Source organism: Neopelma chrysocephalum, unplaced genomic scaffold, assembly GCF_003984885.1.
Source record: "Neopelma chrysocephalum unplaced genomic scaffold, ASM398488v2 Primary Assembly neopelma1_24, whole genome shotgun sequence".
Classification (NCBI taxonomy): domain Eukaryota; kingdom Metazoa; phylum Chordata; class Aves; order Passeriformes; family Pipridae; genus Neopelma; species Neopelma chrysocephalum.
This window is the reverse complement of record NW_020897693.1, coordinates 34225438-34247502: the sequence shown is the minus strand read 5'-3', so window position 1 is coordinate 34247502 and position 22065 is coordinate 34225438. Positions and strand designations below refer to the sequence as shown.

At 45.3% G+C, this 22065-nt stretch overlaps 1 protein-coding gene across 3 annotated transcripts in view; it reads right to left on the bottom strand.

Annotated features, from left to right (window-relative positions):
• Positions 1-640: 640 nt before the first annotated feature.
• The window catches only part of IFT43 (intraflagellar transport 43), a 43452-nt gene continuing 22027 nt past the window's right edge, over positions 641-22065 (bottom strand). For all 3 annotated transcript variants that reach the window (XM_027672062.1, XM_027672070.1, XM_027672077.1), the window contains 6 exons: positions 15984-16016; positions 15437-15483; positions 3500-3572; positions 2078-2153; positions 1665-1727; positions 641-885 (listed from right to left, as the gene is read on the bottom strand). In XM_027672062.1, coding sequence (XP_027527863.1) covers positions 775-885; positions 1665-1727; positions 2078-2153; positions 3500-3572; positions 15437-15483; positions 15984-16016 — 403 coding nt within the window. In that variant the 3' untranslated portion in view covers positions 641-774. The remainder of the gene's footprint in view (positions 886-1664; positions 1728-2077; positions 2154-3499; positions 3573-15436; positions 15484-15983; positions 16017-22065) is intronic.

Sequence of the window (22065 nt, the reverse complement as noted above, 5' to 3'; positions counted from 1 at the left end):
GGGAGTTACCTTGTTTGAGAGCATCAGGCTCCATTCTTTCACACACATGGAATAAACAGGTTTTTCTTTGCAAACTACCTATTGCCTGAAGCGATCTCCATTCAGGCTGTGGTTTCATGTGATTGCAAAAGCTAAATGGGGTTATGCCTGGTCAGAATTTAGCAGGGAAACTTCAGGGTAAAAAGAGGTGCTGTAAGAAGTGGTGTCGGCAGTTTAACAGGTGATGCTTCCTGAGTCAACACAGAGGTAATGTTCCAGCAAAGGGGTTAAATTAGCAGGGAAAGGCTGGAGGCTGCTGGATGAAATGTAAACCAGATATCCTGACAATTTGTGGTGTCTGTTGTAAGGAAGATGGTAACCTTGATGTCCTAGTGTATTGGGTCTGGCTGAGATAGAGTTAATTTCCCCCATAAGCTTCTCTGATAGCCATCACTGCAAACCACACTCCATTGGTAGATGGTCCACTCCAGAGAGGCTGGGTTTCCATAGAGGAAAGATCAACCACTGCAGTTATCTGTAAAGCTGCTATTGAGGTGGAGCGACTGTTCATAAGTTAATATTTTATTGTGTTTAGAATTCTTCAACTCTTTTGAGAACAAAGATTCTTATTACAAAATACCCGATGCTTCTCGTGAGACAGTTTTTCTGTAAAGCAAGGTCCTATTTATTTTCATGTCTGAAGTAAGGTCTCAAATACAAACAAGTGAATAGAAAATTGAAGTGCTAAACTATTTACAGGGGATGCATGTATGAGATGTCTGTTCTGCCAGTACTCTATGGCAGACTGAGGTGGTCCTCTCTCTCAGACTGTCCCAGGTCCCACTCAGTCACTAGTTCTGAGGACACCTCTGTGAAGAGATGGTCCCAATCCCAGCTGACATCATCCTACCAAGAGGAAAAAGACAAACATGCTGAAATGTTACTGGTGACACCCAAAGTTGTCTGAACAATGCCAGACATTCAGTGAAGAGAGAAAGTAACTGCCCTGACCAGGGAAGTCACAGATTCAGTTGGCTCGAACAGGAATACTAGCCAAAATGAAATGTGAATTCCTGCTACAATTTAAAAATGTTGACAGAATTATTTGTGTCCCAAAATTCCATAAAGGACAGATTTTTTGATACTTGTTAACATTAGATACACCCTGGCAGGTCATAAAGAGGAGCCATAAAAATCTTCCACCCTTCTGCTGAAGCATATGCAGTTCAAAGCTGCAGAAATCCATTGTTGCAAGTCCTGAGCTCCTGCCCACCCAGTTGTATTGAGGTTGTTTTGTCCTGCTTTAAAACCCCTCTGCCCAACCCCCAAATGCTTTCTGCCTTTGTCCCTCTGTACTGTTCTGTAGAACCACCTGTAGCTCATGGTGGCTACCAAAGGACAATACACAACACAGCACTGTTTCTGCAGGGATCTGTGACAGTACTAGGCCCTTCACATTTTCCTTACTAGCTCCTTCATGTTGCAGGTGGCCAATCATAGTGATGCCATAAACTCACACTGAGAAAGCACTATATATCTTTAAAATCATCTGCTGGGGAAACGAAACCTTTTACAGCTTGGACAAGCTCTCTCTTCTCCACCCCACCAACAAAGGCTTACTATTACAGTCTGAGACACACAAGAAGCTTTTACTTTGTTGGCGTTTCCACAAAAGAAAGACTCACCTCTTGTAGTTCATGCTCTGGAGCCAAAACTTTGGTGAGGAGCTTCAGGTCTACCTCCCCATCCTATGAACACACACAGAGTCAGTCTTACAGACATTGAGAAAGCAGACACCTTCATTTAACCAGATAGGTCTTGCTAGAGATCAGCACATTTGCCTCATAAGGATCACATACTCTGTCCAGAACAACAGCAGGAGCCTCATCTGAGCAGCAGATACCATAACACATTATTTACAGACACAAACAAGCACAAAAGTCACAATGCAGAGAGGAACAAACTTACAGGCAGACTGCAAGCAGTTTGGATTGTAAAATGCTGTGTATTTTGTGCAGCTGAGTATCATAGTGGAGGATGACGGGCTCCTGGAAGGAGAGGGAGTCACACTGGTCAACCCATAGCAACATTCACTTACCAGAGTCTGAAAGGCAGCATAGTTCATTAAATCTTTGTCCAGGTCTTGGTAGGTCAGCACTCGGTTCACCTGCACACTGCAACCAGAAAGGGTCAAAGAACAAGCTTCAGTCAGTGTGGAAGCACATGTGAGGAAAAGGGTGGCACAAACAATAGCCTGGTGACACCCACCTTGAGTGTCCACATCACCCCTGTAGACTTCTGAGATGGATGTACCCAGACAATACAACATCTCAGTCAGCAAATGGACAGTCATTGACAAATCTGTGTATCAGGTTGTACACATGCATAAAAATAGAATGTGGAACAACCATGAACTCCCTCAGAGAAACCAGATGCCAAAAAGAAGATCCATAGACTAGCTGCAATGGTTAGAAGGAGGACTGTAGTGAGCCTTCAAACAGCCCCAGCACCATAGCAAAGGAGGCTCTGAGAGCAACACCATATAAGCTACAGAATAGAAGGGACTTAGTGATTTTCATGTCTGAGCTGAGTCAGAGCTATCAAATACGACATCTTAAAACATGGTGTAAGGGGGTGATATACTGTCGTACCACACTTGCCTTCACTATAGAAAAGACCTATATTAATTGAATTTATTTGTGTTTGTCCATGAAAATCACTTCTCTTTTCTATAGTAGGAAAACCATGAATACAAGAGGATCAGACAGCATTATCAAAAAAAAAAGAGAAAAAGAAATGAGCTCTAGTGAGAGACACAGTAATTTTAAACTTATTACTATAAAGTGTCAATTACTTTTGTTAATAGCTATATAATTACAATGATTACTCCACACTTGTGAGAGAGGCATCTGTGGCCAGGAGTAAGATATCCCATCCTTCCCAATCAGGGTCAACAGAAATCCCAGTCTGTGATCTTGGCAATAGACCCAACAGAGAAGATTTTTCTCATATGTTTAAGACAAAACCCCAAAAACTTTCATTCTTAAAAACTTTCTGGTCTCCCTTCAGCTAACCCCAAGGCTACTCTGATAGCACCTTCAAACAACAGGACTGTACTTTGCAAATTAACTATGCACTTGATTAAGAAGGATATCCTGTGGAGGGCAAAGCAACCTACGACCAGGCGTAATCAAAATGTGTGTGGAGGCATTCGAGGTTATACAGGCAACCTTAAATCAAGTAATTCCTCACTTTTGAGAGTTTAATTTTGCAATATCAAATATGTTATTCTAATGTAGGTTTTTTATAAAGGGAGAGAATATGCAGTACTTGCTTTTCTGCATAATAGGAAACAAGAAGTTTGCGCTGTTCAGCTTGGAGCCTTGCTGCCACAAAACACAGCACCAAATCCTGCTGAATGGCACTGCTGCCAACATCCAGAGGCATAAAATGGGTTTAATTTCACTAGCCAGTTTGCACAGCTGATGAGAGCCTCAAGAGCACCTGGCAGTGCTCTTACCTGGGGGGAGCTGCCACTTGCATGGCCAGGTCTTCCTCCTGGACTTCCTCCAAATCAGGGATCACAGGAATGTCTGCAACAAGAGAAAGCAGCACCAGTAAGCGGGGAGTGTTGTGCTCTGCTCTCCTCTCACTGAAGACAAAGGTTCCCTTGCTTCACAGATATGAAGCAGCCTGTTCCTTATTAAAGGAAAATGCAAAGGAGTTATTTAGCAATAATTAAAAATATATTGCTTAATATTAAAACAAGGTAATAAAAGTTTGAAGCCTGGGGTCACAAGAAGTCTTCCAAGAGGAGCAGTACGGGTAGGACTCTACAGGCCATGGACTATGCATTTGAACACAACCGTGAAACCGAAAGAAGCTGCTTGCACTAAACCCTGCTGCCTACTTGCCATCATCAGCTGGCAGGAATTTGCTTGTTATGTGTTATCATTTGCTCAGCCATCAGTCACCAAGACTCTGTTAGAAATGAAATGTGGGGCAGAAACTGAGAGAAGCTATGTAAAACTGCATGTTGAAGAAACTGCTAGTGGGGTCTCAGGTTGTGTAGACCTGTGACTTTCCTGATAGCTGAGGAAGGAAGTGCTAGTGGTCTAGCAGATATAAACACCAAGGAAAATGCATCTAGTTGCATTGTCACAAACCTCTTCATGATTTCCAGTGTGACACTGGAATGGGTGAAGGTCACTGGGTATTCCCAGCACAAGGACTGTGGCTACTCCAGCTAAAAAGGATGCTACAAACAAAAGAATTGAGGAAGAAGAACTGAGTTTACACTGAGTCCTGCTAAAGGAGTAAGGCTCTGAGAGCGTTGTATGGTTTGTGATTTTACAAAGTATTATAAAAAGTTAGACAGTAAAAAAGGAGAGGAAGAGAAGGGAAACTAACTGGAGGCACAAAACAAGAACAGAGTACCCCAACACAGAGCATCTTTAGAGACTCAAGGCCACAAAGGCTCTCCAGAGACCCTGAGCCCTCAGACCATGCAGAAGCTGGTGGTTTGGCTCAGGGAAGAGGTTTCACTTGCCTAGTGTAGAGGCAGAGCTGGCTCCTTCAGTGCCGGAGTGAGCAGGCTGCTCCCGGCTCTGCCAACAGTGTGGCCATGCTACTGCTGGATGGCAGCAGGCAGCTGGGCCTGGCTTTGCCACTTTTTTCAGCCCAGGCTGAGATGAATATTCAGGAGCTGGAGAGACATTCCCACCTATGGTGCTGAGGGCTCTGGGCAGAGTCTTCCTGAGAAGTCCCTGGTCCAGCCGCCTGTCAGAGCTGCACAGGCTCTCAGCTGCCCTCCCTTGCTGAACGTCCATCATGTTCCCCCACTCGCTGGCCAGGAGGCAGCCCTGACCCAGCTGCAGCAGGGTATGGGTCAGCCTGGGCCTTGGCGCGGTGGCCATCCAGAGCTGGCCACCCAGTGGGATTTCTCACTAATTGGCTGCCTGGTGGAAGGCTGAGCGGGACAGGGGCTGTCGCAAGAGCCTGGCCACGGCAAAAGGAGTGACAGCTTGGCTGGCCTCAGCAGAGCTGTGCCTTCTAGCTCCCCAGCCGCCCAAGGAGCAGGTGCCTGCGAAGCAGCTCTCCAACTGCAGCAAACTTCCCAAAGACATTTAAAGGGAAACTGCAGCAACAGCCCCCCAGGCTGTGTCTGAGATGGAGGAGGCATGTGCAAGAAAGGCATCGCTGGGCATTTCGGGCAGATCTCTCCTCTGGTTGGAGGGACAATACCTGGTAGAAGCTGCTATCCTGCTGGCTCTTCCCTGCAGGGGCTCTCAGCTCTTAGTAAAACTTGTAGCAAAATGCATTTATGGGACAAAAATATCACCATGATTGACCAGTTGAGGCAGCCGGTAAAACCTGCTCAGCGATAATGTGGAAGAAAGCCCCTGTATATAAGCAAGAAATACCAAGGAGGGAACAGACTGGTGAGACTGGTCCAAGGCAGGGAATGAAGCTCTGTGCAGATGTGCCCTGTTAAGTCCAGGCAAACGAGCAAGGGAATGAGAAACCACATAACCTCTCCTGAGCTAATTTATCCTTTTCATCAGGAGACTATGAATCTTTCTCAGCAAACACAACTAAATTAAGAACTACCTGGGAACAGAGCTGTCTTCACCCATCAAGCACATTCCCTGTAGCAGGAGAAAGTCAGATCCTTATCCTCTTTTGACAGCAGAAATCTGAATTTCTTCACTCAGTTCTCATTTTGGCAGCTATTTCTGGAGTCTCCTCTTCCCAGTTCTGTTTTTGGTTTTGTTGATCTCTTTTTGCACTAGACAAAGCTGTAAACTTAGGGCCTGGTCAGTGGTGTCCCCTCTGTTTTGCAGGTTCCCAAATACTCCTGGGTTCTCCAGTGCTGATTTTGTCTCATTGCCACTGAATTCCATGGAGAGATTTCTAAACCCCTTGCAGAGCGTGACCTCCACTCTATATTAGCAAAATCTAAGTGATCACGTAGAAATTCTTTCCAAAAGAAATTCAAGGTTCTGATATTTTATAGACACTTTAAAAATATTTCACACATAACACCTGCAAATGCTCTGGGGGCTCCTGCCAGCCCCTCCAACAAAGGCCACCGCATGCTTGTTCTTACTGCAAAGTGTGGATGCCTTGCCCATTTCTAGGCAGAAGCAGTGCCCTTTAGGATTGTCAAGCTGACAGGAAACAGAATGGAAATGTGACAAATTTTAAGAAAATATCAGCTCCCTGTGATAACTGCTATCAGTGGCAAATCAGCCCTGAATATTTGGGTCTTTATTTCACTTTTTACTCATAATTTCCTCTTCCCTCTGCCAATTTCCATAGTGCCACTTCTCCACAATCCCTCTTCCTTCTCTCTCTGTACAGTTTGCAAAGTGTCTCAGTTCTCAGTTTATCACCAAGGACTCAACCTTTCCCCTCACTCAGTCTCCAGCTGCCTAATTGTTTTTGTTGCTCTTCTTGGGATCAGATCTTTTTTCCCTGCAAGCTGTGGTAACACAGCCAAGTCATGGCCTATGTCAGCTGCAAGGCAAGGAAGCACACGGGCTATTGTGCTGCAAGAGAGTAGGCATAGGCTGTACTTTTAGTATTGCCATTCGCTGCAGTGAGGCTTTACATATAACATTAGTAAATGCAGAAATGTTCGTGGGACCATGTCCTCCCAGTCTTGTGCTGCATTTTTCCAAAAACAAGGTTATATTACAAACCCCCACTCTGTGTGCTTTGCTCTGTGATCCACATTTTAACTCTCGTGTTCAGTGTGGGGGCTTCAGATAATTTTCCATAAACCTGTGTTTTTGGTGCTGAACCTTGACACATACTTTACTAGCCAGGCTCTCATGCTCATGTAGGCAAACCTTAGAAATAACTGCACAAAAGGACACATCAGGTCACTACAATGAAGTGAACAAATGGCCTGCGCAATGATGAGTGAGCACCACGATGACACAATGGTGAGTGCTAGATGACAAATGCAAACTCCCTTCCACCTCCCAGATGATGGTGAATAAGGGTGAACAAAGAATGAAACCAAAGTGACTGTATTCATAGAGAAGTTATGGTGGGGCAGGAGACATCAGTACCAAATGTTGGCTAACTGGGGAGTTAAGTCACTGCACCAAATTGATTGTCTCAGAACATTTAAGTTCCAGCATGTAAGTAAGAACAATGTTTTTACTGCAATAGTTAAACTGAGCTAGGTCTTACACAAAAAGAGCTTCATGACTAAATTATGGCAAAGCACCAATTACATAAGGCAGAAGTGTGTGAATGGTAGGAGGAAAAGATGGAGGGGAAAGACTGAGGGTAACCCATGCTACATGCAGATAGTCAAACAATAGGCAAGGAACAGCAGCTTTTCAAGTCATAAAGAAAGGAGGGCTTTATATGTTCATATTAAAGTATATGCAGTAATCATCATCTTTTTTGCCTCTTAGCAAATAACACTGACAGGCAAAGGTAACAACCACAGAATGCAACAAGCAGGAGGTGGGAGAACCTGCACCAACCTAATACCCAGCTGCTCCTGCAAGTTGGTGAATTGCACTTTCCCTCCCAAGCAGGGCTGATTTTTGATTTAGTAGCAACACCTGCCGGCCGGGTCTCTTAAAATCCTGCAAACTCATAGCAAGATCTGGTCCTTGTCCCAAAGAACTAAGTTCTCTGTTAGATACAAGACAGCATAAATGGGGACAGACAGAATCTGTTCCAGGTCAGGCAATAAATCAGTAGCTAAGATGGATCTAGAAACGATATCCCAGGTCAGGCCTGCAGTTAGTCAGCAGCATGGTTGCTGCTTCCTTCCTAACTGCTTTAAGTCTCCTGAGCCAACATCCTGACACCAAAAAAACCCCCCAAAAAAACCCCAAAAACCAAAACACCAAAAAAACCCCACTTCATCTCACATTGTCTGATTCACTTCCCCCAACCAGATGAGTGTTTCAAAGACCAATTCAGAATGGACACTCTTGTGGTGGGACTGTGTTGCCCTCCCTGTCCACACACCACCATATCCAGAAAACAGAAGGAGTGGCTTCTGGATCTGGCAGTCCCCTGTAACCAAGCAGGTATAAGAATGAAACTAACTTTAGTTTAAGTTGCTTGCTCATAAAATGTAAAACTGAAATTATTACAGTATCTCTGCTGCTGTAAAACTTTGTTTTACTGAATGCTGTTACCTTCTGCATCACGTTTGGGGAATTTTAAACAGGCAAATGGAAGGTCTGATTGAAGATGAAGTTAAGTGAAAGAAATTGGTCTCATTTAGCACATGACAGGATTCATCTGTGTTCCAAGTCCACTGAGGTAGCATCATGGGCGTTTCATATTCATGAGCTGCTGCGACACTGTGTCCCTTCATTTACAAAGCACCGTGTTCAGCAAATTCTGTCCCTGTGGACACTGTGTGCATTTCATGGTCTTGTCAGAGAGACATCAAACACTTCAGTAACCAAACACCAGAAAATGGCTTTAATTAGTGCATCTCAATGCAATAAATATTTTTTCTCTCTAAGTGGAAAAATGGAAAATTAAAAAAAAAAATAAAGAAAAAATTGAAAGCAACAGGCAAAAAAATCTTCAAAAAACCATAAAGAACAAGGGACACAGACAGCTTCTGCTGAACACACAAACAAGCTTGAAGCCTCTTGGAAGGTTTCTCAGGAGAGCAGCAGGCAATTGGAGAGGATAAAGAACACTTCTTTGGATGCTTGGACATTAATTTCATAGGGATGCCTTTCCCTGACTGAAGTTGCCCTACTAGTAGGCCAACACAGAACAGCGTACCTGCCTGATCAGCCAACAGGGAGATGAAAACTGTAGATTGAAAAGCAGGCAGTACCACAGCTACCAGGGCACTGCCTAAAAAGCTGAGACATGCAGAAGATAACCTGAGTGTCCCATGTCCCAAAGCATCCTTCTCAGAAGAGAATGGTAACAGCACAATCTGGCCAAGCTGATGGGAAAAGTCACCCTGTGAGCACATGCCAGAGGATTCACAGAATCTAGGGAAGGTCATGCAGCAGACTCAGTACTGACCCCACAGCCTTGCCTTAAAAGATCATGTGTTTGCCTTGCATAATATTGCATCTCAGCTAGATGGATGACTGGCTGGGGGGTCAGGTGGGCCATGAGACACTCTACTTGCTTCGATATTGTAGTGCTTTCATGGACTACCTGGTGTGGCATCGCTTCTTCCACACCTGACAGCTTGCTGGGAACAGGCATCAGGCATATCTGCTAGTTCCCAAGCCTGCTACTGACACAAAGGCTCTGCCCAGTTTAAATCTCTATGAAGTGTGAGGAGAGATGGGGCATGGAACAGCCCTGTCAGATGAGTCGCTGGGCTCAGTGCAGGGCTTCACAAGCAGTAATACATGGCTTGTATAGTGCAAGAAGTAGGAGCAGACACTGATGGCCTTAAAGGTGAGGAACCTCTTAATGCATGGGTTTGTTCACCAGCAGCAGAAGACAGGAGAAACTGGAGGCCAGGCCCAAGACCTAGAGTCCACCACATTCCCGAGGTTATCAGCATTTAGAGTGACAACACAGCTCTTAGCCTTACCAAAAGCCACTTGACAGAGCACTATGCCTGCCTTCCTTCCCAGTAACATATGTTCTCCTCTTTTCCTCTGTTCTTTTGCAGTATTCCCCTGCTGAAATATACTCAGCAGGTAGTGGGGCAGCAGATGAGAAGGCATGAGGTGCCCTGAGAGGGTCTGGTGAACTCAGAAACACAAAACCCTCTTCAGCAATGCTGGAGATGAGAGATTTTGCATTAGAACATTACTGGGGCAGGGAAAGCAGCTTCTCAGGATGCTCCTGTGGAAGCATGTTCAGGAGCAGGCATCTGATTCTATTTCATCCTCTTCATGTTACGCTGCAAAAACAAGACAAACTACATTTCTTTTGTGCTAAATCCTTAGGTTTTTTATTTTTTCTTATATATATTTATTAAAAAATGCCTCTTTGATCGGCAGCACCCATGACACTTTCACATCCAGAGACTCCTCAGAAGCCTCCTTCCCTCCACACAAGGCCACCACTGCTGACAGCCAGACAGGTTTGATCAGAGCCACTAAGAATCGGATTTTCATAAGACAGATGAGGAATCTTACTGCTGCTCTCTCTCATATCAGATGAGAAACTGAGGAGGAGGGGGGACTAGTCCTGAGGGAATGACACTACAATCAAGGGTATGCGGTTCTCTCTCTGTCCCTCCACTGCTGCAATTTTCAAAGGAGTTTGCCTCAGGCAATTTTAAATGATGGTGTCTCAATTCTGTAATCATCTTTCAAGAGCTTTTTCTTAAAGGGTATTTTAGGTAAACCTAGTCCGTCAATTACACTTACGGACTCAGCAATCACAGACCCAATATGACTGTGTATCAGCCATATCGCAGAATTTAGCAATGGAAGATGCTCCCAGACTGTGATTTTCAGCCCCCAACAAGCTGTGCGCTCCCATGTAACTAAGGTGTCCACTGCCCCTAGGCCAGTGGTCTGCTGCTTCAAATAGAACTTCAGACAATCTCTTGGGACATATTCTCTGCTCTCCCCTGACCACTGTGGCTGTCAGGAGGGAGCTTTCTTTGAACACCAGAGGCTCTCTATCACAACACCAGCAGTTACTGGAGGAGTTCAAACTGGCCTGGACCAACAGTTCAGTGGAAACCATCAGGTTGGGTGGAGTCTGCCCTTCAGTGACCTTGCACAGAGACTCGGGGTAGTACATAGGAAGAGCAGCCAAAGGGAGGACTGTGGTGTGCTGACAGAGCCACACACAAAGTCACAATGCAAAATCCCAGAAACTCAACAATCACTGACCCTCTCTGCCCCAGAACTCTCTATTCAGCCCATTCACACCACTTCCAAAACACTATATTTTTCATTCTGTCTCCATTTCACTGATGCTCAGAACTTTTCCACCATTTAGCTCTCCCCAAATCACTCCATCACTGCCTTCTGAGCCTATGAAGTACCCATTGGCCATAACCTTGACTGTTCCTGCAAATTCTGCCTTCTCTTACCCTCATGCTTAGCCAATGCAGCTGTCCTTGCAGCTCATGGTCCCTGGGATCCAGTAGCACTTGGTGTGCTCTGTAAAAACAGCAGCTTACCGGGTAACTGGCAAAATTTATCAGGAATGATAGAGCCAATCATAACCCTCACTGTGCTCTATTCTCAGCTCTGTTTGGAGCAATATTATGATTGGTGCATATTCTCATGCAGCTCAAGAGGTGTTGGATATTATACGGTTGTGAATATCTCCCACCTGATGGACAGACCTCATTCCCCAGAAGGATGTGGGGACCACAGCATATGCCCACTTCCCCCTCTGTTGTTCACAGAGTCTGGACTCCCATCCTGTTCAAATGGAAAGGAGCTGCTGGCACATGCCAGAAGGGTAAGAAGTCCTTCCAGAGGTTTAACATTGCATAGAGAGGTCTAATAGTCAGCTCTGCTTCCCTGAGGAGGCTTCCCAGCAGGCAGGAAGGGGGTTTGCCTTGAGGGCAAAGAACTAGTGACTGTCTCCCAGCAGCCTTCCTCACCTGCAGGTCAGGTTTGGCTTGTCTGTGTAACATAGTCAGGCTTTCATTTCAATCAGCTGTCTCATTCACACACTTTAAAATATCGGCTTTAAAATATCAAGTTGTTGTTCCTATAGACAGAGAATCACACATCTCATACCAGTCTCTCAAGAAAAACCCTGTTCTAGGAGCTATGCATCCAAGCGTAACAGAGAGAAGGTGGAAAGGGACTTCTGAAGATGGGGCAATAGTCTATGTGAGAAGAATAGCCGGGAGAGAAATTACAACCTCAGCTAACAAGCCCCTGTAGAGTGCTGAGGAGGAAAATCCAAGGGCAAAGTAGTGAGGAGAAAGAAGTCTGGGGGAGTGCAACTCAGCAGTGCAGAACTGGTGGACAAGAAAGGAACAACAAAGAAAGTTCTCCACAGAAGGATAAAGCTGATTGCTGTGTGGGGGGTGGAATGCCAGCATTTCTTGCCCCAACAGGAAACAGCCCTTTGTAGCTGCATGCCAGAAAGAGACACGCAAGCAGAGTAAAGCCCTCTATACCCTGATGGAGAAAGGAGCAAAGGGAAGGCCTTCAATGTGAGCTTGGTTGTCCTGTCTTCCCTCCCACCTCATGAGAAAGAATAGTCTGCACTTGGCAGAAGCTCCTGGCTACTACAGAAAACGAAGCAGTGCTCTGCAGATAGCACATACCGAATTCCACCAATAGTCTCACATTTCCCATCTCATGCAGCTTCCCTGCCGTACAGAACTCAAGTCACTGCTGCTCATTTCCCCAGTTGACATGGACAGAAAATTGAGCAATTACCCTTAAACTCCTCTCTCTCAGTTTGCCCAGATTGCTACATACAAAGCATTAAGCCTCCAACTGCCCCTGGCCAAAAGTGACTCAACTAGGCCTGTCCTTTAGGAATTAAACACTTCTACGTTGCTTGTGGAGGTTTATTATTCCTCAAGTTGTGATGCATTAAATCCTGCTAAAGCAGGTTTCCCACCACGCAGAGGACCTGGCCCCCCATGACAAAGTCTAGTGGGACACATATCCACCTAACAAAGGTGCGTTATCCATTTGCTGTGCCTGTGTAGTAGCATGTACCAGCATGTGTTCAGGAGGATGGGCACTAAGTTCACAGGGGTGCTGTAGGAAATCAACCTAGCTAGCAACTAGACGTTCCAGAGCTACTTTTGGAGAGATGCTGAACTTTTTCAAAACAGTCTTTTCAACTTGGGGGTTTTACAGGAGCAAATGGTGCTTTTAGTCAAACAGGAGTCTTTGCTTTCCTAAAACTCAATACTGGCGCTTCTTTAAAGGGGCTCTCTTGTCCTGGACAAGCCTTTATGAAAGAAAAATATAAAATAGAGAAAATGAATTCTGAGCATGACCTGAGCCAAGGTACTTCACTGCTAGTATCTCAGTATTTTGTATTGTGCAGTATGGATGACTTGCGTCTTCTGGGTTTCCCTCTGCAACTGTAATGAATGGCTGAAACTCCAGATTGTTCCATGCATGTCCCTGTCTGGCCCACCCACTTACAGTCTCCCATATTATTTCAGTCTTTCCACACAGCCCGAGAAGTGTTTGTCCTCTCCCAAACTCCCACAGAGATGAGGAATCAGATGCTATTTCATATACAGGCCAGGAGCAGTGAAAGAATTCTACTTTTGTTTCTGAAACTACAAGGCATATCAAACCCAAAAGCCTCCACTTGGCTCTACAACCTTCCCTCTATTCTCCACATGCCAAACTGCGCTCTCCCTAGGCCCTAGGCTTTTTTAACACTTTCTCAAATGGACTCCAAATTCTGAGCCTCTGGGGGTTAGTGATGCATAAGCAATCACAACTGAGCACATTTCAAATTCACAAGAACACCTTTTTAAGGGCATATAGTTTTGTCCTTCATTCTTCTAATGAAAAGGTTGGATGGGGGACGAACAATGTTAATGGAATGGTACAGCTCAGCTTTCTAATAGGTTAAAGGAAGGCAATCCAAATGTATTGGTTGACAGCAGCAATCATTACACAACTGCGCCTGTTCATATTAAGGTGTACAAGCTAACACATTATGCAGCACAAAATAACCGTGACCCATCCTTGGGGATCCATACACCAATGTCTTGATTTTTGTATGTTTAGAATCTAAGCTTTACTGTTACAGTTAAGGACACAAACTCAAGTGCAGTTCTATGCAAAGTGGAGGCTGATACAGCTCAATTTACTGCACAGACACAGCCAGTGCATGCTACTCCCTGCCTTCTTCACTAGACAGTTAGTTGTATCTCTCTGCTTATTAAAAAAAAAGTAATTTTATTCAGGTTCTGCAGTTTGTTTATTTGTCACTTCTCTACACTGCAATTGCTGAGCCCACATGGAAAACTCCTCTCCCAGAACAGCTTGCTTAATCTCCCTGTAGGAATAGGACCACAAGCCTGCAATGCACTGATCCATTTAGAGATTTTCCATATGCAAATAAGACCCACAACCCAGTGTATTTCACTGTACCAGAAACTGCCTGGGTAGGAACCATATCAGGTTAGTAGGCTCTTTCTTCTAACGCAGATTTAATCCAAAGCTGAACTCTAGTTTGCAAACAATCCAAATCCAACTGTTAACCATAGGTTAGGCACAGATAAATATCTGAAGCATATTAGGATTCAACACATCTTCAGACCACACTGTGCATCAATTCTATTCTATCTTTATTATCCAAGGTCTTGGAGTGCTGAAAGTCACATGCTGCAAACAAACATTTGGCAAGCATTTTTATGCCTGCTTAGCAAAGACAGTTTCTATACTCTGAGTACATGACCACAGTTCAACAAAAAGGACAGCACATATGCAAACAGTCAAAGAGCTGTTCAGAACAGACTATCAGTCTCAGTGACATACGCTGAAATTTAAGAAGCCCGAGAAACCTCCCAGGGGGAAAATTTAGTCTGTTCTGAAGATGCCAATGCTATAAAGGTGCCACTTATGGCAATCATGTGTTGCAATGCTTAATCTGTCTGGAAGACCCAAATAAGTCTTCATTTAATCTCATTAAGCATCCTGATGTCTGATCCTTTGTGACTCCAGGTAATTCTTCTGATGCTTAATGATATTTTACAGATGCAACTTTTTATACACTGTATAAGATTCCTAGTCCTTGAAAACTGAGGTAGCTCCAGAGACTTAAAGAATTTCTATGCTCTCCACAGTTCTCTAGTGCTCACCTTGAAATTCATACTGTGGATTTTTCCTGAGATTTTTCTTGACTCATCCAGTCCTAGAAGAGCAGGTGATATACACTATAAAGAAAACTAGTGCTAAGTCAGTAGATTTCACAGCAGCCTGTATAGTGATGGGTTGGGATTACCCACCAGTTCTTATGTTTAGTTTATGATCCTGGGTTAGGGTAAACAGATTTTTTAAATTAAGAATTCCATTAAGACAGAGACCCTGGGAGAGTGGTGCAGGCACTTGTCTTGTTGGGAACAAGACAAGGATGTTGTCATAAAACAGGTGAGACGCTTTATGCAGAGCATACTATCACCTAACTTGGGACAGCACTGAATCCCTTCCCCACTCTTAACCTTTTAACTTTTAATGCTTTTAGCTCTCTTTTTGCCCCAGTCCACTATTTTCCATGTGGAGGCAATCATAGAGAGAAATGTCCTCGACACTTTCCATCTTTCCAAGGGTCTTTTATAATTCTGTGTCCATGAAGAGCCAGAGTTAGACTACAGGTTCACTTCCTCATCTTCCTTCTCCATCTCCTCTAATTTCTCCCTAATTCAGCAGGTGGGGAGACCCAGGCAACTCCCACATTTGTTTACCCTCAGAGTGGTTCATTTCTTCGCAATTTCTTACAGGATGCCTCTGCTACTTTAGTGGAGAGCCCCCACACATGCATGAAGGCACTTCTTGTAGTCAGGTAAGTGATACCTTACCTCCTCCATCATCTGATGCCTCCAGGCTCTGCTGTCTGAGACGATGGCTGCAGCAAAACACATGAAAGAATTTCAATTGCAAACCCAGAAAAGCATCTTGTTGTGCCCCCTTCCTTCCCACCAAGCCTCATGGCCTGTCAAGGGGAGAGTTCCCAGATATGCTTAAACAGCAGACTGACCTTCCATACCCCTCATTGCTGGGCTCAGCAGAAATCTCAGCTTAAGCAACATGCCTTGTACCTAAGACAAACCTCTAGGCTGCAGACAGTAGGGCCTGGGGTGGGTTTGGGAGGAAAGCAGTTGCTTTTTAATTTTCTTTCTTTCTGTTATATGGGAGTGACAGAGCCATCACCTACTCCACATCCCGGGAACTACAGAATGACCAGCCCTGCCCCCTCCCAGGACACATGGCATGAATTCATGACAGGCTCTGCACACTTCCAAAGTTTCAGATCTTGGAGTTCTGGTGCTTAGTGGCATGTGCCCCTTCTCTGTGAGATCAAATAAGAAAGTTGTGGAAGAAGTCTCAGCAACAATGGAAACTTACTCTTCTACTTCTTCTGCATGCTTTCTTCCTGACCTGTAAGATGAGAAAGGCCTATGCTTAGAAAAGGCTAGAGAAAATTAAAAAACTGCACCTTTCCCTACATAACTGTTATTGTGCAAAACAGTTTTCTGCACCAGGTCTGATATAACACACTGAGTGACCACTAAACCAGCGTATCAAAAAGTCCCTGAGTGAAACAGATTGACGAAGAACCATGTGGATCCCAAAAGACAGCCATGGCCAAATACAGCAAGAACCACACTCCTTGTTTTTTTAGCTTCTCAGACACTCTTTCACCCCCTCTGCCATCAGTTGCAGGTAAAGCTTGCCTTACCTGAGTAGAGAGGTTGATGCTTTAAGGAGTGAAGAAGGTGCTATACTTTGTCTACCCACAAGGTAGGTTCTTCCTTCCCCTGGTTATACATAAAGATTTTCTGGTTGCCTTTTAGGTTAGGAGTCCCACCCGAGTTGGCCAAGTTCAGGTCAGACATGCAGTTGCTGCAGAAAATTAGGGCTGATCTGGCTGAGTTAACAGGAGTTCATAATAATAACATGGGGGGGAGGCACTAGCAAATGGCAGCTCCCTTGCTCTCCACCCCAGCAAGCCCAGAAGTAATTCAGTCCCGATTAGGAACGCTTGTTCAATATTCAAAATGTAAAACATGGAGGTTGCTGAACCAGCACTTTGAAAAGTTAATTAAATGCCAGGTTTCTTTTTAGCAGATACTCCATCACTCACTGATTGCTTTGGCCATTTTGGAGAGTGAAGTTTCATCTCTATGTGTTGGGAATAAATATTCTCCTCTCTGCTGAAGTCAGGGTGCTATGACAAAGAATAAATGGGGCTCTCCCCTACCACATGCACTGTCCCAGGACACACCAAAATGTAAGAGAAGTTGCTTCACTGCCTTGCACTGTTCCTTTCAAAGCAATTCTGTGACATGGAACAGGCCTCTCCTCATCTGCTCTCTGCTCTAGCAAGTTACAGTCTTCATCAGCTCTCCTATGAATAATCTATTCTTCTAAGAGCAAGGAGCAGGGCACAGAGGATGTCTAGCTATAAGAAGAAGAGGTATAAGGAGAAGAAAGTCCTTTGTCTCCACTGCTCTCCCTGGAGCTTGCAGTCTGTAAGAAGTTAAAAATTACACTGAACTGGTGATCTAAGCCCAGTAATATCCACTGCTATAATCAGAACTGCAGGACTGTGGGTGACATCTGCATCTGGGCTTTCAGCTGTATCTGAACCCTCTGTTCAGAGGCAGAAATGCAATAGAGCTGGGGAGTTTAGGAAAGAGCTCTTCCAGCAAGGACGAACTGTTCAGCTCCATCCTTCTCCTCAGTGGTAGTACAAAGCACTTTTTGTGAACCCCCGATACCATGGAGAAAGAAGGAGATGGCTTCAGAGAGGCCACCATCAGCTCTCACTGGAGTTTGTACTCTGAAAAGACAGAGGTGGAAAGATGATGCAAGATTTCTCCAATTTTATCCCTTCCTTATGCCTTCACAGAACTGATTCCCACACACTGCCTTCATAGCCTTGCCTTCAGTGAGCTGAAACATCCCGAATTATGGCATTGCACAGCCTTGCACAGTGAGATGATTTCCTGGGGGTTAAATCTAACCTTTTCTTAGCATGATCCCATTATTCTTGATTATTGTCCAACCCCAAATAACACTCTCTTCCTCAGTACTCACACTTCTTACATCTTTACTCATGTCCTGTCTCCAGGCAGGAGTGAAACACACCACATGTTTATACTTCCCATGAGAAGGTCACTCCTGCTATCCCTGTAAGCAATTTCTGTTTCTTTTTCCTAAGCTCCCTGTCATACCAGATATCCAGGTGGTCCACAGGGAAGGCAGTCATATGTTAGTCCCAGAGGCAGAGACTACTTCGCTCATGTTTTAAGACTTAAGCTTTCTCAACTTTTCTTTGTGTTAGGAAAGGACTTACTCAGGACAATAAACAAATACCTAATTATGAAACAGCTGCACTATATTGGAAAAAAATAGTAATTTGGGGAACAAATTAATCAGCTGGGAGGGGGGAATAGTAGTGACCCCTTTAATCCCAGAGCCCAGATGTTAGAACACTCTCTTGTCAAACAAGACCATTCCTTTCCTCTCTCTAGGGCAAGTAAAAGCCCCGTGGTCAGCCCCCCCCAGGAGAACACCTTAGTCCCTTTGCCACAGGGCCTGACAGTGGCAGTGGGTGATGCAAGTCTCTCATGCTGACAGTGCTGTGGTTTATACAGAGCATTTAAATACCAATTACACTAGAGCAGGAACAAAAAATTACTTATTTTGTTTAGGGGAGATTTCTGCTTCCAGTCACCTGTACTAGATACGTTTGTTAATATATGAATTGGAATAGCATTATTTGATGAAACTGGCATTTCAAACCAGCTGATAAGCTCACGGGTAGAAAACTATCCCAGAAATATAGTATGAAGCTTCTGGAGCACAGGAAGGAATTGCATGTTTTATACTCCCTGTGGCCTTAATGATTGAGCTATTGAGCAAAAAAGATACCAGGCAGCCTACTATTTCCTTAATTTTTTATAAGGTTTCTTTTCATTTTGTTTGATGCCAAATTACTTTTTAATTCCTTGTTTCAGATTGCAGAAAAAAAATCACACAACATTTTTGGTTTGTTCCTGACTAGTCTTTTGCTTTTTTGGCCAAATTGCAATACCTAAATTTACCTAACAGAGTGACCATAAAAGAAAAGAAAAGATTTGTCTTGTGTCCTAAGGTTAAAAATCTTGAAGGCAGTAAGAGAAATCGGTCTTCAAAAGGTGCCCCAAATCCAACTCTGTCCATTCCATAAACTTAGCGGAGGGCTAAGCTATACATGGAGATAGTATTCCTGCAAAACCAGTCACCTGCTTGTCTCTTTGCTCTCCAGGTACTACGTGAAGCCTCACAGGATTTCTTCATGAAGCCATCGTATTGCTTTAAGCATTGTGAGCACCTCTTCTTGAGAACACTTTCAGCTTACCAATGCCAATTGCAACACACTGAGACCAACATTTCATCCTTCAGGAATATAAGGCCTGGGTACACAGCACCCTCTTCATTCACCTCATGGTCACAGCTTTCTAGTGATGAGTGAAAGCAGACATGGAATAAATCCAACTGTAAACTCAAGCCAGCATACACAGATTTCCTACTCTTTTCTCATATTCTCAGCAACTCGAAGTGCACTGCCCTGCTTTGTCTGCTGCAGCAGCAGGTACAGCCCAGGGAGGGCAGCAACAAGTACCTACAAAATGAGCAATTGAATACAAACTACAGGTACACTCACTCAAGCAAGGACAAACAAAACAGTATAATCCTGGGAGCAGTGCTCAGAAATGCATTCTCAGTACCATACACCAGCCATCCCCAGCTTTTGTGAGGCAGTGATACCACTCATTTCTTCTCATAAATGCATTTTTCTGGAGTGCCAAAGAACGTGGACCAACTTCATCACCTGTACAGATCCGTTTAAACTCCCTTTCCCCGTGAGACTGTCAGTGCTTCCAAACATAACCATAATCCAAGAATATTCCCTACAGCTTCGGCCAGCTGCTTACCCCCTCTCTATTTCAGGGTGTTGAATAGTTTGGAAATCGGGCAGAAGACCCTGACAGACTTTGTGTAACCCCATGGTATGTAACTCCTAGTACAGAATACCTATTTCTCTCTTAACTCTGTCTGGGGGCAGATCATCTGCTCTCATTCTTGACTGTGGTCTTTGTTCAGTTCTGGCCAGGAGGAATCCTTCCTCCACATTAATGAGAAGGGGTTAAACCTCAAAATCAAGGCTTTACCCCCCCACACACCCTTAATGTACAGCTGCACCCTAATGTACAGCTGAGCTGCTTCCAAGCTGCCTGCAACTTCAATGCTGAAGGGTGAAAGGCAGTTCTAACGTAGACATAATCTCTGTTAAACTGTTTCTTTCTCATTTAATGGACTACCACGGAGATCTAAATGGAGATAAAGTAGCAGGGCTCAGAGAACAGCCAGGATGCTATCTTTATGCAGCATGACAATGTGCAGTGGTTAATTAGACGTCATTAACCTATTTTAGCAGAGGACATAACTGGGATGAATGGGGGAAAATGTCCTTGAAATCTTTTAATGTCCACAGCTCATGAGAGCTTCAGACACACTTGCGTCCTGCACCGAGCCACCGCCAGCCTCCAAGGAGGTCACTGCGCTGGAACCGAGGTTCTCTGCCGCGGCCCGGGATGGTGCAGCAGCGCAGCTAAGGAAAAGGGAACCAATTATGACAGCTTGTTTAAACGAACACGGGGGCGGCTGGACAGGAACGCCCGGTACGGCACGGAGGAGCAGAGAGAGCGGGAGCTCGGGCAGCCCCCCGGCCGGCCCGACGTTGCCCTCCCGGCCCGGCGCACCCCGCCCGCCCGAGGCCGAGCAGCGGCCGCCGCCGCCGTGCCCGCGCTCCTCGGGCCCGCTGCCGGCCCGCGACCGCCCTCTGCCGGGCACCGAGCAGGGGCTGCGGCCCGGCCGCCGCCAGCGCGGAGGGAGCCGAGCGCCGTGGTCGGCTGTCACCGACTGCGAGCCGTCACAGCCGCCACCTGCCACCTGCGGGCTGTCCCGGGGCGGGACGGACCCTCGCAGGGGCCGCGAGTCCAGGCCTAGGGGTATTTTCGTCATTTTACAGGGCAGCAGGGGGAGAAATTCATCTGCCCGTGTGTGTTACTGTATTTCCTGGCATGTCTCAACCATTCTCTTTTGAATCACGTGGAATCAGAAAGCCTTCTTGCTAAAAGAATGAAATGGGGGGGGGGAGAGGAAGAGAACGTCGTGATGTTCAGACGTTTTGTTTGGAGAGAGCAGGGCGATCAAAGTGTGGGCAGAGATGGGCTGGGTGCGCGGGAAGCAAGTCACCAGCCAGCATCCTGCCTCATGCTTCCATCCAACACTATACCCAGTTCAACGACGAAATGCTTGACTCAGCCTGCCTTTTGCCTCTAGCGCAAAGACTGTAATTCAGGTCTAGGCCTCAGGGAGGAGGGGGAAAAAAGATTACAAAGGACACTGTAGTCTCTTGCTCAAGTATTTCTTTAGTGCCCATCACTACAGTGAGTGGGTGGTGAGCTAGGAGTTGCAGCTTGTTCAATAGCTTAAGGCACAACTAAGTTACACATCCAATATGACGCACAAGTGCTAACTGATCAGTTCTGCAGGCTCTCCAAGAGTGGATCACTGCTTGTTTGCTGAGGCACAGGAAAAGAAACACTCAGCAAGACTGTATGTAAACTAGAACTGCTGCCTGTGCTGGAAAATAGGACCACAAGGTGTCTTCTCAGCTATTCCACTGCACCTTTCTTGCGGGTCTGATCAGTTGTTTAAGTTTCCACCTCCTCTCACTGGACTCTGGCATCCTGGAAAAGCCAGATCTTCCTTGATTAAATTAGGGAGTTTAATCTTCATATCTACAATCAAGGCAAGTTTTGCCATTTATTTCAGCAGAGTGAAGATGACTATGAGCCTTTATTTTTATCATAGGATGTCACCTCACAGTTCTCCACTTCCAAGCCCTGGGGTGCATGGCTATCTCTATCTCCATAACAAGGTTTTGAGCAGACACATTTTTTAAACTGTAATGGTCCCACTTGCTGCCCCTCACAGGGTCCCTGGGCTGCCCAGACCACATGCTGAACACACTGCCCCTGAACATGGCCCTGAGTAGGAAGGATGAAGCAATGAACAGGCGTACTCTGTGGGACAGGATCTGACAGAGACAGCAGCTAGCAGGCTCCATCTGAAACGGGCTTGTGAGGCACTTAATCAGTCTCTAGCTGAAGTGTTTTTGTTTCTCCTCAGGTCCTAATACGTGGGCTTACTTAACAGAAACAACAAAAGACAAAAGCTCTGGCAAACAGGACTTTTAGGAACAAAGTACAAGCTGACAGAGTGCTCACGGGGGTCACTGAACCTCAGCCTACTCACTGCATCATTCTCAAAACAGATGTTCCCAGGGTTCCCCCACTTGCTCACTGGTAGGCTTGCTGACCGGCAGAGCTGTTCAGAGCTCCCACTGAGCAACAGAAAAAAACAACACGAC